At 55.1% G+C, this 17,156-nt stretch overlaps 1 protein-coding gene across 4 annotated transcripts in view; it reads right to left on the bottom strand.

Moving 5' to 3' along the window:
• Positions 1-5,441: 5,441 nt before the first annotated feature.
• Positions 5,442-17,156, bottom strand: part of WWP2 (WW domain containing E3 ubiquitin protein ligase 2) — an 89,494-nt gene continuing 77,779 nt past the window's right edge. For all 4 annotated transcript variants that reach the window (XM_037878175.2, XM_037878176.1, XM_037878177.1 and 1 more), the window contains 8 exons: positions 15,060-15,219; positions 12,414-12,547; positions 11,914-12,054; positions 11,081-11,201; positions 10,492-10,596; positions 9,734-9,830; positions 7,675-7,747; positions 5,442-7,405 (listed from right to left, as the gene is read on the bottom strand). In XM_037878175.2, the coding sequence (XP_037734103.1) occupies positions 7,306-7,405; positions 7,675-7,747; positions 9,734-9,830; positions 10,492-10,596; positions 11,081-11,201; positions 11,914-12,054; positions 12,414-12,547; positions 15,060-15,219 (931 nt within the window). In that variant the 3' untranslated portion in view covers positions 5,442-7,305. The remainder of the gene's footprint in view (positions 7,406-7,674; positions 7,748-9,733; positions 9,831-10,491; positions 10,597-11,080; positions 11,202-11,913; positions 12,055-12,413; positions 12,548-15,059; positions 15,220-17,156) is intronic.

Here is a 17,156-nt window from a genome sequence, read left to right as displayed (position 1 = left end):
CCTGTATGTGCAGCCAGTGCCCTTCACACACCCCTGTATGTCAAACCCAGCACACAGATGGTGAGCTCCTCGGGGCAGAGACCTACTTTGCATGTATTTTCTGTGAAGCACCTTACTTACCTCTGGGTGCTGTGAACTACTAACACGTATTGCTGTGTGTGTGTGCTGCAGAGTGTGTCTGTCTGCTGTGTGTGTGGCTGTGGCCACTAGCTAGTACCACCTCCAGACCGTCACTACTGCTCATACTTCTCTGGGCCGAGCCCTTTGAAGGCAACGTTATTTTCCCACTGTGTCTGAGTTCTGCTAGGGATCTTCCAGAGCAGGTGATGGGATTAGTTCCCCTCCCCACCTACACACACACGCCTTCCTCTGGCTCTGGTTGTAAAGGGTTTCTTGCATGTGTGTACAATGAGGAGTCCGGGGGTTAAACTAATAGCAAAAGGGGAGGGTAGGAAGTGGGAAGATGTGAAGTACAAAATTAATCAAGGAACCAAAGGACGTGGAGAGACAAAATTCATGAATTGCCTATAGCCCAAGGCTAGAAGCCTGGGTAACAGACAAGAGGGAGGGGAATAATATTTATGGGCATCAATTCAATCCAGTTGGTATTACGGGACCTTTGTGGGATGATTCACCAGGTGAGATTTTGGTGGAACTTTTAAAATCAATGATGATAACCTGTTTAGGAAGGATCAAGTGGTCAGAAGGGACGGAGGAATGGCACTCTATCAAAAATGGCATTACCTGTTTCCAAGTCACTGACTGCTCTGAAGAAAATGATCTTGAATATTTATGGCTTAATGTCCTAACAGATAAAGCACAAGATGGGGTATTAGTTGATGTCTGCTGCAGACCACTAAGTCACCCTAGGGAACAGGGTGACCGCCTCCCTTACACACTTATCTATGCATACTAAAAAACCCTTCATGAGCGGGGGGGAATTCAATTTGAAAGACATACGCTTCAGGTTTCATGCTGCCAGTACTAAACCAGTCTTGGAATGTCTAAACATTATAAATGAAAATTTCCAAACTCGAAGAGTTTCAGCCAACACAGGGGAACTTTTTATTAAACTTGTACTAACAGATAAAGAGGAACTGATCACGGAACTAAAAGTTAATGGTAGATTAGGTACAAGTGATTATGACTTGGTCGCATTATAATGTGCAAGCAGAATAAAGTCTAGATCAGTAATATATACAGTTGGTGCTTTAATAGGGCCAATTTCACAAAGTTGAAAACAATTAAGAGCCCAATCAGTTGGAAAGAAAAATTTAATCAGAAAAATGTTAATGATAATTGGGAATCATTTAAGAACACACCTTACTAGATGCCCCAAAAAGCCACAATTGAGGAAGAAGGCCATGCTGGTTAAAAAATGGACCTGGTTTAGAGGGGAAGTGAAGCCTGCAGTAAAAAAAATTTTAAAATATCTACAAGATGGAAGAAAGGAGAAGTTGATAGAAATGAATATAAATCAGAAGTCGGGAATTGTAGAAAATTAATAAGGGAAGCCAAGGGACACAAGAAGAAATCAGTGGCCAGCAGAGTTAAGGACGAGAAGAAGTTTTTGAAATATGTTAGGAACAAAAAGAATCCAGACAATGGCATTGGTCCATTACTAGATGGAAATGATTGCATTATCAATAATAATGCAGTAAAGATAAAGGAGTTCTCTGCTGTATTTGGGGGGGAAACAGATGATTTGGTCTCATCATATGGTGATAACATTCATTCCATTCCGCTAGTCTCTCTGGCAGATGTTAAAAAAGCTACTAAAGTCAGACATTTTAAAATCAGCAGGTCCAGATAACTTGCATCCAAGAGTTTTAAAAGAGCTGGCCAGTGAGGTCACTGGACTGTTAATGTTGGTTTTCAGTAAGTCTTGGACACTACAGAGGTTCCAGAAGACTGGAAGAAAACTGCTGTTGTACCAGTTTTTAAAAAGAGTAACCAGGGTGACTTAGGTAATTACAAGCCTGTTCGCCTGACATCGATCCCAGGCAAAATAATGGAGCAGCTGATCCAGGACTCAATTAATAAAGAAGTAAAGAAGGGTAATGTCATTAATGCAAAGCCATGGCTTTATGGAAAATAGACCCTGTCAAACTAACTTGATAGCTTTTTTTGATGAGATTACAAAATCGATTGCTAAAGCTACTAATACGGACATAACAGACTTAGACTTAAGCCAAGGTGTTTGACTGGGTACCACAAAACATTTTGATTAAAAAACTAGAACAATATAAAATGACCGTGGCACACATTAAATGGCATAAAAACTGGCTAACTGATAGGTCTCAAAATGTAACTGTAAACGGAATTGTCATTGAGTGGGTGTTTCCAGTGGGGTGCTGCAGGGATTGGTTCTTGGCCCTGCGTTATTTAATATTCTTAACAATGACTTGAAAGAGAACAGAAAATCATCACTGCAGATAACACAAAAACTGGGTTCACAGTAAATGATGAGGAGGCCAGTCATTGAGTCAGCGCAATCTGGATCGCTTGGTAAACGGGGTGCAAGCAAACAATATGTGTTTTAATATGGCTAAATGTAAACATCTGGGAACAAAGAATGCAGGCCACACTTACCCTGGGTAGTAGTGACTCTGAAAAAGATTTGGGAGTTGTGGTGGATAATTAACTGAACGTGAGCTGCCAGTGTGGCCAAAAGGGCTAATGCGATCCTGGGATGCATAAACAGGAATCTCAAGGAGAAGCAGAGAGGTTATTTTACATCTGTATTTGGCACTGGTGTAACCAATGCTGGAATCCTGTATCCAGTGCTGGTGCCCACAATTCAAGAAGGATGTTGATAAATTGTAGAGGGTTCAGAGAAGATCCACAAGAATGATTAAAGGATGAGATCATATGCCTTGTAGTGACAGACTCAAAGACCTCAGTCTATTTAGCTTAACAAAGAGAAGCTTAAGGGGTGATTTGATTACAGTCCACAAGTAACTACACAGGGAACAAATATTTAATAATGGGCTCTTCAATCTAGCGACACAAGGTATAGCATGATCCAATGGCTGGAAGTTGAAGCTAGACTAGAAATAAGGTGTAAATTTTTAACTAGGAGAGTAATTATCCATTGGCACAATTTACCAAGGGTCATGGTGGATACTCCATCCCTGGCAATTTTTAAGTCAAGGTGGGCTATTTTTCTAAAAGCTTTGTGCTACGTGTTATTTTGGGGCAGGTCTCTGGCTTGTTGATACAGAAGGTCAGTCTGGCTTTGGACTCTATGAATGTCTGAAATGGGAACTTGTCACTGTTCGTGCTCTGCAAAGGTCCGGCTGTGTTATACTGTCTGGATTTTTCCAGCTGTCTTGGGAGTCTCCTGCCCCAGAATGCAGTCACTGGGTGGGCATTTGGTGGCTGTGCCACAGGTCTGTGAGCGGTAGAGTTGCAAACAACCCAGCTTATTGCTCTGGAATATAAAAAAGCCAGTGTACCACCTTCCCATCAATTACAGCCTTTCAGGAGCCATCAGCCTCACCTCTGGCAGGGCAGCGGGGAGGAGGGCTGCAGTGCCTGCTCGTGGTGGAGTGCAGGCTCATTCACTGCATACATGGCCCATACAGACACTTACTCCCCAAAAATGGGCATGTGGGTAGCAACTAAAATCTAGATCCCACTCCAAGCCCTCTGGGCACATTCCAGGATGGAACAAGGAAAGCAGGTGGGGTGGGGGTCTCTGTGGCTGACATTGAACTGGTTGCTGCTGGGGCACCTGAAAGCTTTTCTCTCCCACGAACACTGCAGCTCCGTGTCCTTAAGCAAACTTGGCTCTTGGCTGTATTCCAGGCTGAACGTGTTTAACTGTCAAAGCCGCTGGCCCCTCCTCTCCATTCCGTCCATTTACCACACTGCCCTTTAGCCCCAGAAAGGGCCTGGCCCTCAAGACGCTGAAGACAAGGATCCTCAGCAGGGAAATTGCCCCAATGCTTCCACCCTTCCCTTAGCTGCAAAATCCTCCCCCAAACAAGCCACCCCACCCTGCTGCAACCACCATCCAAATACCAGCTCAGAACTGCCAACCATTCCTGGACTCCATCAAGTGTCCCAACTCCTGCTGTCCCAGAAGCTGGACCCAACTCCTCCAGCACACAGCCCATCAGTGCCGGCCCTTGTTCCCAGGCAGCAGGAGCTAGTGGACTCGGGGTGGGGAGACACTGAAGGCCAGCAGTCTAATGTGGCTCAGATACTACCTTTGCTGTGGGGTCCAGGGCCCGCATCTCTGCAGGACCTCGGGTGGATGACACTCTCCTATGGGCCAACAGATGATTTGTTCATTTGCCCAATGCTATGGGCTTAGGCAGCATCAAGCAAACTGCCCCTAGTCATTTGAGGAGCAGCTCTAACTCTCCCCTTCCACTGCAGTGGTCCAGATGACCCAGGCTTTCACAATGGGGCACTGTCAGCCTGAGGCTGCTGCAGTGTGTGGTCTAACTATCCTAGCTCCTGGAGATGGGGATGGGAGCCTCCTCACCCCGACACATAGGTGATGCCACAACCATCTCTCCTCTCCGAGCAAGCCCGGCCGACCAGCCTCCATAACCTGCCCTTCAGGGGCAGCTGCCCATCTTTGCTGGGGATGCTCACTTCATTCCACACAGCCCCCCTCTGCCCCTCACCAAGCCCCTCCAGAACAGCAACGAGCAAATGCACATGCAAGGCCAGCTCCAAGTTCTGTTCCACCCTAGCAGTTCAGCTCCCAAAGCCTCCCTTTGCAGGTTAGCCCCTGCTGGCTCCGGGCCAGGACGGTACAGTGGAGCAATGGACAGCTGAGGATCAGGGGGTGGAGGATTTATAGCAGCACCCAGAGGTCCCATAGTACTAGGTGCTCTACAGACAGGAGTTAGTAACATTCCAGGCTGCTCCGTCCAGTGCGACAGAGCAGCCCCCCACCTTCTCCACAAAGCCCCTGCCCAGCACCAGTCAGGGGAGGGGAGGGTGCAATGCAGGCTCTACCCTCTGTCTCATGTCCCACACGCAGAATGGCACCGGAAGAGTCCAGCTGTCCCTGAAGGCACTCAGGACTTACAGTGATGAGGGCAGAAGCTGCTGCTGGTGCCTGAATTCCCCATGCTGGGGCCACAAACACGTGCTGCAGTTTTTAGACGTTTCCTTCCTACTTCCATGACTTTACAGTGCATTCTGCGTGCCCGAGGGGGCTGTGCTCTGCTCCTTGGGAGCATTCCCCCAGGGCTCCAGCTGCCCAGAGAGACGGGGACAGAACCAGGGTTAAATTCAGCAGGAGAAGACAGAGCAGAGGTCCAGTAAATATTTTCAACCCCCCTGGAGTTTTTATAGCATCTTGGGGATGGGGGGTGCTGTGGGAAATACTCTGTAAGAATTTAAGCCCTGGACAGAACCTCTCTCTTCACAGGACTGTAGTGATCTGCCACCTTCACAGAGTCACAAGCAAACCCCCAAGCAGCTGCTGATCCTTTATTGCACAAGAAATTGGCATCACTGAGGCAGGATGGTGCAGTACAAAACTATCGAGGTTACTGCTCAAAAGCTATTGCAATTTGTTGTATCCATAGACTTCATTATATACAGCTATGTACACAGATGCTCTCACACGCACGCAGGGGCCCGCCCCCCACGCACACACCAACACTTGGGCCATTGCTGTTCTCAAGCCTTGGAAGGGTGAACTCCCTGTGGCAGCAGCCTAGGCCGGCAGAGGTTGTAGAATAAGGAAACAGCATCAAGGCAAATGGCAGAGAGCTGGATTCTGCCCTCACTTTCATCAGCGTAACTCCAAGGGCTTCTGATCTCCACCACAGTCTGTGACAGAAGAATCAGGCCAAGAGTTCCCACTTGAACCCACAGACCGAGCAAAGGCCACATGAGCTCTTCACACATGGGCACTCAGCTGCCGCCCTCAGGGCAAGTCTGGAGGGGTCACTGCTTAAAAAAGCTACCTGCTCGTTTCAGCGGCGAAAGAGCCCATTTCACAGCACTCAGCTGCAGTCGCTGCCGAACCAGAGAGAGAGAACGGCGCATTGACGGTACGAAACATTAGCGAGCCTCTAGGATCCTACTGAAGAGCATCACCACCACCTAGCAAGACATTCCATTTAAATAGTTAAATAACGAGCCGGGGGGCCACAGGCACTCGCAAATCAAAGCACGCAACACAAAGCACAGGCCTATGCCGAGCCTGCCCTGCCTCATGGCGGCCCTCCCCACTGGTCACTCCTTCGGGGCAGAGTTCCCAACCTGTACAGAGACAAAGGGTCCCATGAGTTGCTGCACAATGGAAAGGAAAAGGGCACCCCATGGTCATTGGGTGGGAAGTCAATGGGAGTTTTGCCATTGCCTCTGTGGCGGCAGGATTGGGCCCATGGATGTCACTACCCTGGACCACCTGAGTAGGAGTTTAAGCTACTTTATCGATACACCAGGAAAAACAGAAGTGAAAAATGACACTTAAAAAGCAGTTCTCTGTTCATTTGAACTGCAGCTAACTCTAAAACGCTCTGTCCAGCGCTAGGCCCTGGCAGGAGCTCCCCAGACAGAAGTGCCCACCCAGCCCTGCTGTCTCAGGCCGTTCCGAGCTCTGGCCTCTTGTGGCTGCAGTGAGCAGCCTCAATCCAAAGGGACGCAGGGCCACAGCTAAACGGCTCTGTGGCACTAACAAAGGAAAGACACACCGCAGGAAATCACTGGGTTTGTTCGGAATTCTCTGCTTTTCATTCATTCATTCGAGCACGTTCAATGCCTGTTTTCCAGGTGGCAGAGGTAACATTTGCACACACTTCTTTGGTGCAAGGTGGCTCGGGGAGGGGGAAGGTGTCTTCACTACTGCCCAGCCTTGTGGGGACACCGCCGTCTCTCAGGGGGTCCCTGCTGCAGGCCCAAAGACCCCAAGGTCTGGAGCTCAGACACTGGGCTGCAGTTGGACAGCGACTGGAACTTGTACAGGGTCCGCCCCCCGGGAGGACACCGTGTGGCAAGGGGCCAGCGATCCAGTCCCCTCCCAGCTATCTGCTTCATTCCCCCTCAGTAGCGGCATATGGGCGGGCTCTTGGGTCCGTCTCCCCCCTTACACCTTGGGCTCGCTTTGGAGGTGGGGGGGCAGCCCGTCTGCCATTGGGCTGCATTGGCACAAGCCTAACACAGGAACAAGAGTGACAGAAAAAACTCCCAGGGAGGGAGGGAGACAAACTGCTCAGTGACAGGCGCTCTCTGCCCGCGCTGAGAGCAAGAGCACCCAGCTTGCAGCCTGCTCCAGACGCTGCTCTGCCCTGGGCCGGCCGGGGGATGCTGGGGAAGGAGCAAGCTCCATTACTCCTGGCCAAAGCCTTCTGTCTCCTCAATGGCATACAGCAGCTTCTCCTTCAGCTGTTCATAGCTCTTGTAGGGAGGAAGATCCAGGCGATTAAAGCTGGCGAGAAAACAAAGGCTGTCAATGTAGTGGCAATTCCCGCCTCCCTCCCCCACCGCATGCTCTCCTGAGGCAGGGGCATCTCTCTGCTTTCTCAGCCATGCTCCAGGGCTGCACCTGGAGATGCATAAGCTGGTCCCAGCACACGGAAGTTGTGGCCACATCCCCTGCAAAGCCCATGGTGGAGCTGGTTTGAGAGGAAGCAAGGGGCAGCCCCACACAGACTGCTTGGATTCACCCCCACCTGCTCCAAGAGGAGTGAGACTCACCAGGTGTGACTCCGGGGCAGCCACGTCTCTTTGCCAACTTTATCAATACAGAACTTCTGCGGCCCATTACTGCCTGTCAGTCACAAACAGAACAACTCATTACGTTACAGGAAAGGAAACACAAAGCTGGAAAGGACACTTCACGCAACATATAGCTAACCTGTGGAACTCACCGCCACAAGATCTCACTGAGGCAAAGAGCTCAGTAGGGATTTATATGGGTAATAAGATTACCCACAGTAACACTAACTCGGATAAGCATTTCCCTTATCAAGTATTACAGCTCTTTTGCTCCAGGGCTTAAGCCAACATTACCTGCCTGGGATCAGGAAGAAATTTCCCTGATAGGTATGTTAGTGCATAAATGACCACTAAGGGGTTTCTTCTACCTTCCTCTGAAGCAGCTGGTACTGGTCACTGTCAGCGACAGGATGCTGGACTGGACAGACCATTCATCTGGCATGCTATGGCAAAGATGGGCTACTGGTGGCAATCCCTTAGAGATCACCAAACCAGACTAGAAAGCGGGACTTACAGCTCTTTCAACAGCTACATATAATGTGCAGGAAGAAAAACTTATCCTGGGGGATTTCAGTCTGAGGGACACATGCTAGAGGTCTCCTGCTGTCAGGGTGGAAATGTCCCTGGAGTTTCTAAAAATTATAGACAATTTTCTAACTCAACAAATATTGCAAACAGCTCAGGGTAATTCCATATTAGACCTCATTTTGATATCTGAAGATGAACTGATCACTGAATGAAAATGAGTGGTTGCCTAGGTGAAAATGATCATGACGGATTACGTTTGTTACGAGCGAACAGTCCTGATCAGTAATACATATACTTTGGGCTAAAAGTTGAAAATCATTATGAGTAAAAATGATTAGGAAGAAAAATTTAAACAATTTAAACAAAACATGAAAGGTAATTGGGAGTTGTCTAGGAAAACTTAACTAAATACCCAACAAAACACAATTTCACAATTACAAAGGAATGCTTCTTCAATTAAAAAATATCCTGATTAATAAGAAAAGTAGAAACAGAACTAAAAATAATATATAACAAATGGAAAAAGAAGGAAGTTGATAGCATTGAGTATAAATTAGCAGTGATGAAATGCAGACTATTGATAAGGGAGGCTAAAGGTATCAGTGAAAAAATCTATGCCCAGTACGTTTAAGGACAATGAAAAGGAATTTTAAAAAATACACGAGGAACAGAAGAAATCCTAGCAAAGGCATAGGTCAGTTAACAGACAGGGATGGTAAAATTATCATTGATACAGATGAGGCAGAAGTATTCAATAATTATTTCTTTTCTGTATTTGGAAAAAAGCTCCATGGAATAGTCACAGCTTATAGTAATAATGGAATACTTTCTATTCCAACAGTAACAAGGGAGGATGTTAAATAGCAACTGCTAAGTTAAACATTTTTAAACATGCAGGATCAGATAACTTTAATTCAAGAGTTTTAAAACAATTGGCTGAGGAACTCTCTGAGCCACTGATGTTGATATTTAACAAATTTTGTAACACTGGGGAAATTCCAGGGGACTGGGAAAAATGCTAATGGGACAGTATTTAATAAGGGAAAACAGGATAACCTGGGTAACTATATGCTGACTAGCTTTACATCAATTCCATGAAAATAATGGAAAGGCTGATACGAGATGCAATCAGTAAAGAATTAAATGCCAAACAGCCTGGTTTTATGGAAATTAAGTTTTGTCAAACAATACTGATCCCATTGTTCGATGAGATTACAGGTTTGGTTGACAAAGGTCACTGTGTTGACAGACATCCTCCGCCTGCTGTAAGGCATTTGGCTTAGTACTGTACAACATTTGGTTAAAAATGTGAGAGCTGGGGGAAGTCTGTCCCTTCTATGGGCCTTGGCTTACTTCCCTGCCTTTGTAAAATGCTCTGAGATGTACTGTGGAAAGGCGAGTATAACAGTCACAACATTGCCCCCCTCTGCTCCCGGTCCTTCCACACCACTGGACTATCACGAGTCTCTCTCTCTCCTTTATTCCCCCTGGGGCAGCTGGGGATAAATACCAATGAGCTCTGCGAATCCTCCAACTGGTAGGCGGCAGGTCCCTGTAACGAACTGTAAAAGCCGGATCCTCTTCTCATTGTCCATCTCCTTAATCACCTGAAACCAACAGAGTAGATGCAATGAGACCGGGATTCTGCCATCACCCGTGTGCTCCTGGCTTCAGCAATGGGGCTTGGGGGCAGCATCTCTCCCTCCTGCCTTTGTGGCACCTGTCCAGCTCCAACAGGAAACCAAACTGCAAAACACAGAGTGTCCCCCAGACGCTGAGGCTGCAGGATCTAATCTACAATCCACAGGGGTGCGGGATGGGAGTAGTGCCCAGCCTGAGAATCCTCAGGAGAGATGACCCCACCCCGGCCCTGAGAACGCAACAGGAGCCGCTTCTCCTGCTGTCCCTCCTGGACGCGGGCTTTACCCCACGCTGCCCCGGCTGAGGGCTAGTTTGCTCCCGTTCCGTTCTGACCGCTTACTGAAGAGAAGAGGCACCTGAACTGGGGCTGCTTTATTTCCAGCCTCTTTTGCCACCCTCTCCCATCCTGCCTCCCCCAGAGCAGCAGCTATTGCTGGAAACAGGCTGACCACTAAGTGCTGCCTGCCGCCCTGGGCAGCTCCGGAGCCGCTGCCAGCCAGGACCAGAGCCCTCATGCTGGAGACGTGCTCGGTTTCATCTCACTCTGCTGGAGGCTGGCGAGGCTGATCCTGCCTCTCAACCCCACTCCCGCTCGCTGACCAGGGCCCAGGTGCCATTCAGGCTCACCTGCCAGAACCACTGGATCTGCTTGCTGTTCTTGGTGTAGTGCCGGTAGATGGTGTTCTTCTGCCAGTCACTCATGTCCATCTCCTGCATGCCGCAGAGCATCAGCTAGGGAACCAGGGGACAAGTCAACAGCCGAGCCACGGACTCTGCCCCGCCCGCACTCTAAGCGGGAGAACGGCTGGAGGGGCACATGCACCAATGTCTCCAGGGTCAGACTAGGCAGCAGGGTTCCAGTTCCGCCCGTGCCCCGGGCACTGGAGAAGTCAGGGGCATGGCAGGAAGTCTCCAGCTCAATAGAGGCCAGCCCGGCAGTAGGTCACTTGCTCTACAGGCCCGACAACTTCCAGCAGATGGCATGAGAGCTTGTGCCCAGATAATGTCCCCCAGCCAGTGCAGCATTTCAGGAGCAAAGTTAAATACAAACTGTATTTTTACTGGGCCCTGAGCCAGATTGAGGGGTTCTTGGCTATTAGCCGGCAGCCCCTCCTGCCCCAGCTGAGGCTAGGACCTCTCTGCTGTGGGACAGCGAGCACCAATGCTCGAGACTCGCCCAGCCCGGATGCTGAGACCCAGCACTCCGCTGACTCACCTCGAGCTCCTTCTCATCAAAGTACCGCAGCCACTCCAGCGGCGCCACCTCATTGAAGCCATCCAGGAAGGCTTTGGTCTGCTCCTCCACGCCCCGCGTGAACCTCCAGTCTGTCAGCAGCCTGCGAGGGCAGACACAACACGTCACGCACCCCGGCCAAGCCCTCAGACATGGTACCTGCAACCAATACCCAGAGCCCTGCAGGATCCTGCTGGCCCTGCCTTCTGAACCTCTGGGGCCAGGAGTGGAGCAGACGTTCCTGGCCAGCAGCAGGGCAAGTGCAGGGGAGAGGAGCCTGGCAAATTCTCAAGGTTCCTCCCGATCCTTTCTTGTGTTGTGCTCCTTCCCTCCAAAGCCCAGAGCGGTGGCTCTCCAAGGGCCTGCCGGCAGAGGGCACTTTGGGAACAGAGACCTGCTGTCGTGGGTGCGCTGGCAAAGCCTCTCCAGAAGCCTGGCCTGGCGGCAGGGATGCACCAACTCGAACCGGGTTTGGGGGATTCTTCTGCTGCCTGGGCCCGACTCAGCACTGAACCAGCAGCACCCAGAGCTGTGGTGGGCAGGCAGCCAAGCGGCTGCAGCCGCAAGGCCTGGGGCAGAGGTAAATAAGAACCTCTCCCAACGCCCTACCTCCCCTCTCTTGAAGTGCTGGCAACACAGCCCCGATCACCAGAGCCAGATCCCAGACTGAATGCCCTCCCAGCCCATCTCCTCATGCCTGCTGCCCACATCAAAGCCAAGGAGCCCCAGGAGCAGTGCCATGCCCCCGAACCCCACACTCCATGCCAAGGTTGGGGGAGCAGCAGACCATCTAGAGCCCAGGCACTGGTACTTACATGATATACTCTTCCTTATTCTCCTCCGTCACCCGGATACTCTCCCCTCCTTCCTTCAGCTCGTGTGTTGTCACCTTGCCCAGAATCTCCATGTCCTGGATGAAGTACAGCTCCAGGCCACACTCCTCCAGGCTGTTCTCCCTAGGGGAGCAGCGACACAAGGAACATTAGCCTGGCTGCACCCAGCAAGGCCTGGGCACGGCGAGATCTGGCAGGATGGGGGCCGCAGCACTCCCCACGGGGACCCTGGGGTCAGTGTGACCAAGCTGCATGCCTTGACATGGCTGGCTTTTCCGCAGCTGCTTGGAGATTTCACCGGCTCGTGTGCAGGCGTTGGTGGGTCTGATACACCAGGCCCGAGGCAGGATCCTCAGCACACCGAGCCCTGGAGTGTGGCCAGCGTGGGCAGAGACCACCCTGTATGGGAACTTTGCCCCATCACCCCTAGAGAAGCAGGGCCTCTGGGTCAAGGCTGGGGCTGGCAGGGGAGAGGCACTGACTTGATCCAGACGATGGAGTTGTAGAACTCAGGGTCGATGGATTCCAGGTCCTTCAGCGTGGGTCTCTTGTTAAGCATGCGTTTGTAGAAGGGGAGCGTGAAGCCAGTGTCAATGAATTTTCCATGATACAGCGCCTGCGCGGGAGAGAACACCCCGGTCACAGGCTCTGGGTCCCAGCATGGCCATGGAGCACAGCTGGCAAGGGGGACAGGTCCCAGAGGCTGGCGACTAGGTAACGGGGTGGAGAACGTGGCCCCTCACGATGGCACAGCCCAGTCCTGAATCCCAAGGGGGGCAGCTCTCTCGGGAGCACAGGAGTCCTGCCTGCAGTGCTGGGCGTGCAGAGCACCCAACTTCCCTCCCACCCCCCAATTCCATGGCGTCTCCCTCTCCCTTCGCAGCTCTATTAAGAGCACTTGTTTAAACAGCCCTGCTGTGGCCGCCCTGGATCCTGGCTTCCAGGAGCCTCAAGGCAAAGGCAGCCAAAAACAATGCAGACACTTGTCTGGAGCAGCCCAGCGGTGATTAATAGTTGGGGGGTTTATGGGGATCCGGCTCTACTCCAAGCAGAGCCGGGCGGCTGGGGGAGACCTGGGAAGAACGTATCCGTTTTCTGAGCGTGGCACCATGGAGGGGCCGATCCCAGAGCAGGGGTACTCTGAGCCCCAGCCCCTGCCAGGCCTGAGCCCCAGGCCATGGGGAGATGAGGCTGGGCTCAGGCCACCAGAGACAGGGGGAGTCACGCTGGGGTTTGAGCAGCTGGAAAATCTCACGTTGTTGGGGCTAAAAATAGTCCCCAAAGCTGCAGATCAACTGGAACGCTGGGGTGGCAGCCAAGGAGCTGGGCACATCCCCGCAGTACAGCTGGGCGAGGCCCCGGGAACCTCCTCTGACACACAGACCCTCCCCCGAACATCCCCCCAAACCTCCTCCGATACACAGACCCCCCCTCTGAACATCCCCCAGCACCTCCTCCGATACACAGACCCCCCCCGAACATCCCCCCAGAACCTCCTCCGATACACAGACACCCCCCCGAACATCCCCCCCGAACCTCCTCCGATACACAGACACCCCCCCGAACATCCCCCCCGAACCTCCTCCGATACACAGACCCTCCCCCGAACATCCCCCCCGAACCTCCTCCGATACACAGACCCCCCCCCCGAACCTCCCCCCCGAACCTCCTCCGATACACAGACACCCCCCCGAACATCCCCCCCGAACCTCCTCCGATACACAGACCCCCCCCGAACATCCCCCCGAACCTCCTCCGATACACTGACCCCCCCCGAACATCCTCCCGAACCTCCTCCGATACACTGACCCCCCCCCGAACATCCCCCCGAACCTCCTCCGATACACTGACCCCCCCCGAACATCCCCCCGAACCTCCTCCGATACACAGACCCCCCCTCTGAACATCCCCCCCGAACCTCCTCCGATACACAGACCCCCCCGAACATCCCCCCCGAACCTCCTCCGATACAGAGAGCCCCCCCGAACATCCCCCCCGAACCTCCTCCGAGACACAGACCCCCCCCCGAACATCCCCCCGAACCTCCTCCGATATACAGACCCCCCCCTCTGAACATCCCCCCAGAACCTCCTCCGATAGAGACACCCCCCCGAACCTCCTCCGATACACAGACACCCCCCCAAACCCCCCCCAACCTCCTCCGATACACAGACCCCCCCTCTGAACATCCCCCCCGAACCTCCTCCGATACACAGACACCCCCCCGAACATCCCCCCCGAACCTCCTCCGATACACAGACCCCCCCTCTGAACATCCCCCCGAACCTCCTCCGATACACAGACCCCCACCTCTGAACATCCCCCCCGAACCTCCTCCGCTACACAGACCCCCCCCTGAACACCCCTCGATCCCCCTCCAATACACAGATTCCCCCTGAACATCCCCCCCGAACTCCCTCCGATACACAGACTCCCCCCCGCTGAACACCCCCCGAACCCCCTCCGATACAAACATCCCCTCTCCGACCACCCTCCTCCCTGAACCTCCTCTGATACACAGACCGCCCCCTCCAGCCACCCTCTGTGCCTCCTCTGATGCACAGGCCCTACTGCGGCCCCACAATACACGCCCCACAGAGACACCCTTCTCACCACCCCCACAGATGCAGACCCCAGAGCCCTGCGCCCCTACCCCACTCACAGTGCACCCTGACCCCCAAGCGGTTCCTGAGGCTGCAGATCTGGTGGAGCCCACAGTCCAGCCAAGCACACGGCTCCCCCCATGAGTCCTGGCCTCTGGCATGGAGCCACCTTTGGTGCCATCATTGCCCTCCGCCCCCAAGTCGAGGCTGGGCCCCGCAAGCGACCAGCTGCTCCCCCAGCACAGAGACCGGCTGCTCCTGTCCACCTCGCCCGGGCCAGCCTGCCCTGCGGGGCCCGACCCTGCCAGAGACCAGCAGGGAGCTGCTGGCCCTCCAAGGAGCTGGGGAGCAGGGCGGGCAGTTCCCCCTCCGGGGCCACGGCTGGGAACATTTTCGGGTTTAAGTGGCTGAGCCCCGTCCAATCCCTGCCCCTCGTCCCCACTCTGCGGCACCCCCGGCCCCGCCTCCCCTCCTGACCGACTGGCTCCTTTCTCCCCCTGCCCTGCCGGCGCCCGGGGCGCTCACCATGGCGATGAAGCGGCCGATGAAGCGGAAGTAGGTGAGGTGGTCGGGGTTGATGGAGGACGCGGGGTTAATCTGCAGGCAGTAGTTGTTCTTCCCGGCGTATTCGAACAGGCAGTACATGGGGTTGAGCACCTCGTGGGACAGCAGGAAGAACCACTCCCTGGGGAAGGAGAGAACAGAGCGCAGTGACGGGTGCTCGGCACCCCCAGGAGGGCAGAGCTGCAGCTGCTCCACTCCTGCTCTCCAGGCAGCAGGACCGGGGCTCCGGGGGGCCAGCGCGCAGGCGGGTCTGGGCCTACTGGCCCCTGCATACAAGAGCTTCACCTGGGGAAAGGGAGCAGCCCAGACGCCTTCACTCGGCCTGCGCATGCCGTCTGCTGCGGCACACCCCCGGCACACCAGCCCGTCTCCGCTGGGTGCAGACTGAACAGGCCTGGGGGGGACGGGGGGCCTCACTAGCCCATGTCAGCCTCCACCCCAAGGCAGCTGCATTTCAGCACTGCTACATGGAGCCGGGGAAGCATTTTAGGAGAGAGCAGCACTCACTGGCATCAGCCCTTGGCCTGGCAGGGATGCCAGGGGCCCCAGAGTATCCCTGTACTACACACACACACACGTCTCCCTGCCCAGGTCTGCACACTCCCACCAGCCACACACACCTGCCTGCTTGCCTGTCCCCACCACACTCACTCACACCCGCCCACACACAACCCCCACGCGCCTGCCCACCCCCAGTGCACCCATACCCATGCCCAGAGCAGGGACACCCGTGCCCCCAGGCCTGCCCACGCCCAGAGCACGGACACCCGCGCCCCCAGGCCTGCCCGCGCCCAGAGCACGGACACCCGCGCCCCCAGGCCTGCCCGTGCCCCCAGGCCTGCCCGCGCCCAGAGCATGGACACCCGTGCCCCCCAGGCCTGCCCGCGCCCAGAGCACGGACACCCGCGCCCCCAGGCCTGCCCGCGCCCAGAGCAGGGACACCTGCGCCCCCAGGCCTGCCCGCGCCCAGAGCAGGGACACCCGCGCCCCCAGGCCTGCCCGCGCCCAGAGCACGGACACCTGTGCCCCTAGGCCTGCCCGCGCCCCCAGGCCTGCCCGTGCCCAGAGCAGAGACACCCGCGCCCCCAGGCCTGCCCGAGCCCAGAGCACGGACACCTGCGCAGCCAGGCCTGCCCGTGCCCAGAGCAGGGACACCCGCGCCCCCAGGCCTGCCCGTGCCCCCAGGCCTGCCCGCGCCCAGAGCAGGGACACCCGTGCCCCCAGGCCTGCCCGCGCCCAGAGCAGGGACACCCGTGCCCCCCAGGCCTGCCCGCGCCCAGAGCAGGGACACCTGCGCCCCCAGGCCTGCCCGCGCCCAGAGCAGGGACACCTGCGCCCCCAGGCCTGCCCGCGCCCAGAGCAGGGACACCCACGCCCCCAGGCCTGCCCGCGCCCAGAGCACGGACACCTGTGCCCCTAGGCCTGCCCGCGTCCCCAGGCCTGCCCGTGCCCAGAGCAGAGACACCCGCGCCCCCAGGCCTGCCCGCATCCAGAGCATGGACACCCGTGCCCCCCAGGCCTGCCCGTGCCCAGAGCACAGACACCTGCGCAGCCAGGCCTGCCCATGCCCAGAGCAGGGACACCCGCGCCCCCAGGCCTGCCCGTGCCCCCAGGCCTGCCCGCGCCCAGAGCACGGACACCCGCGCCCCCAGGCCTGCCTGCGCCCCCAGGCCTGCCCGCGCCCAGAGCACGGACACCCGCGCCCCCAGGCCTGCCTGCGCCCAGAGCACGGACACCTGCGGAGCCAGGCCTGCCCGTGCCCGGAGCAGGGACACCCGCGCCCCCAGGCCTGCCCATGCCCCCAGGCCTGCCCGCACCCAGAGCACGGACACCCGCGCCCCCAGGCCTGCCTGCGCCCAGAGCACGGACACACACCCACATGCGCATGCCTGCACACACCCCCTCACATGCCTGGCCACGCCCAGAGCACACGCACACGTATGTGCACATGCCTGCACACACACCCCAGCCCAGTGCACACACCTGCCTGTGCCCAGAGCACATACACGCGCAAACCCACATACCCCTGCCTGCCCCTAGGGCACACGCACGCGCCCT

This window comes from Chelonia mydas, chromosome 12, assembly GCF_015237465.2.
Source record: "Chelonia mydas isolate rCheMyd1 chromosome 12, rCheMyd1.pri.v2, whole genome shotgun sequence".
Taxonomy (NCBI): Eukaryota; Metazoa; Chordata; order Testudines; family Cheloniidae; genus Chelonia; species Chelonia mydas.
Note: the sequence above shows the minus strand (reverse complement) of the source record. Positions and strands in the feature narration are given on the sequence as shown.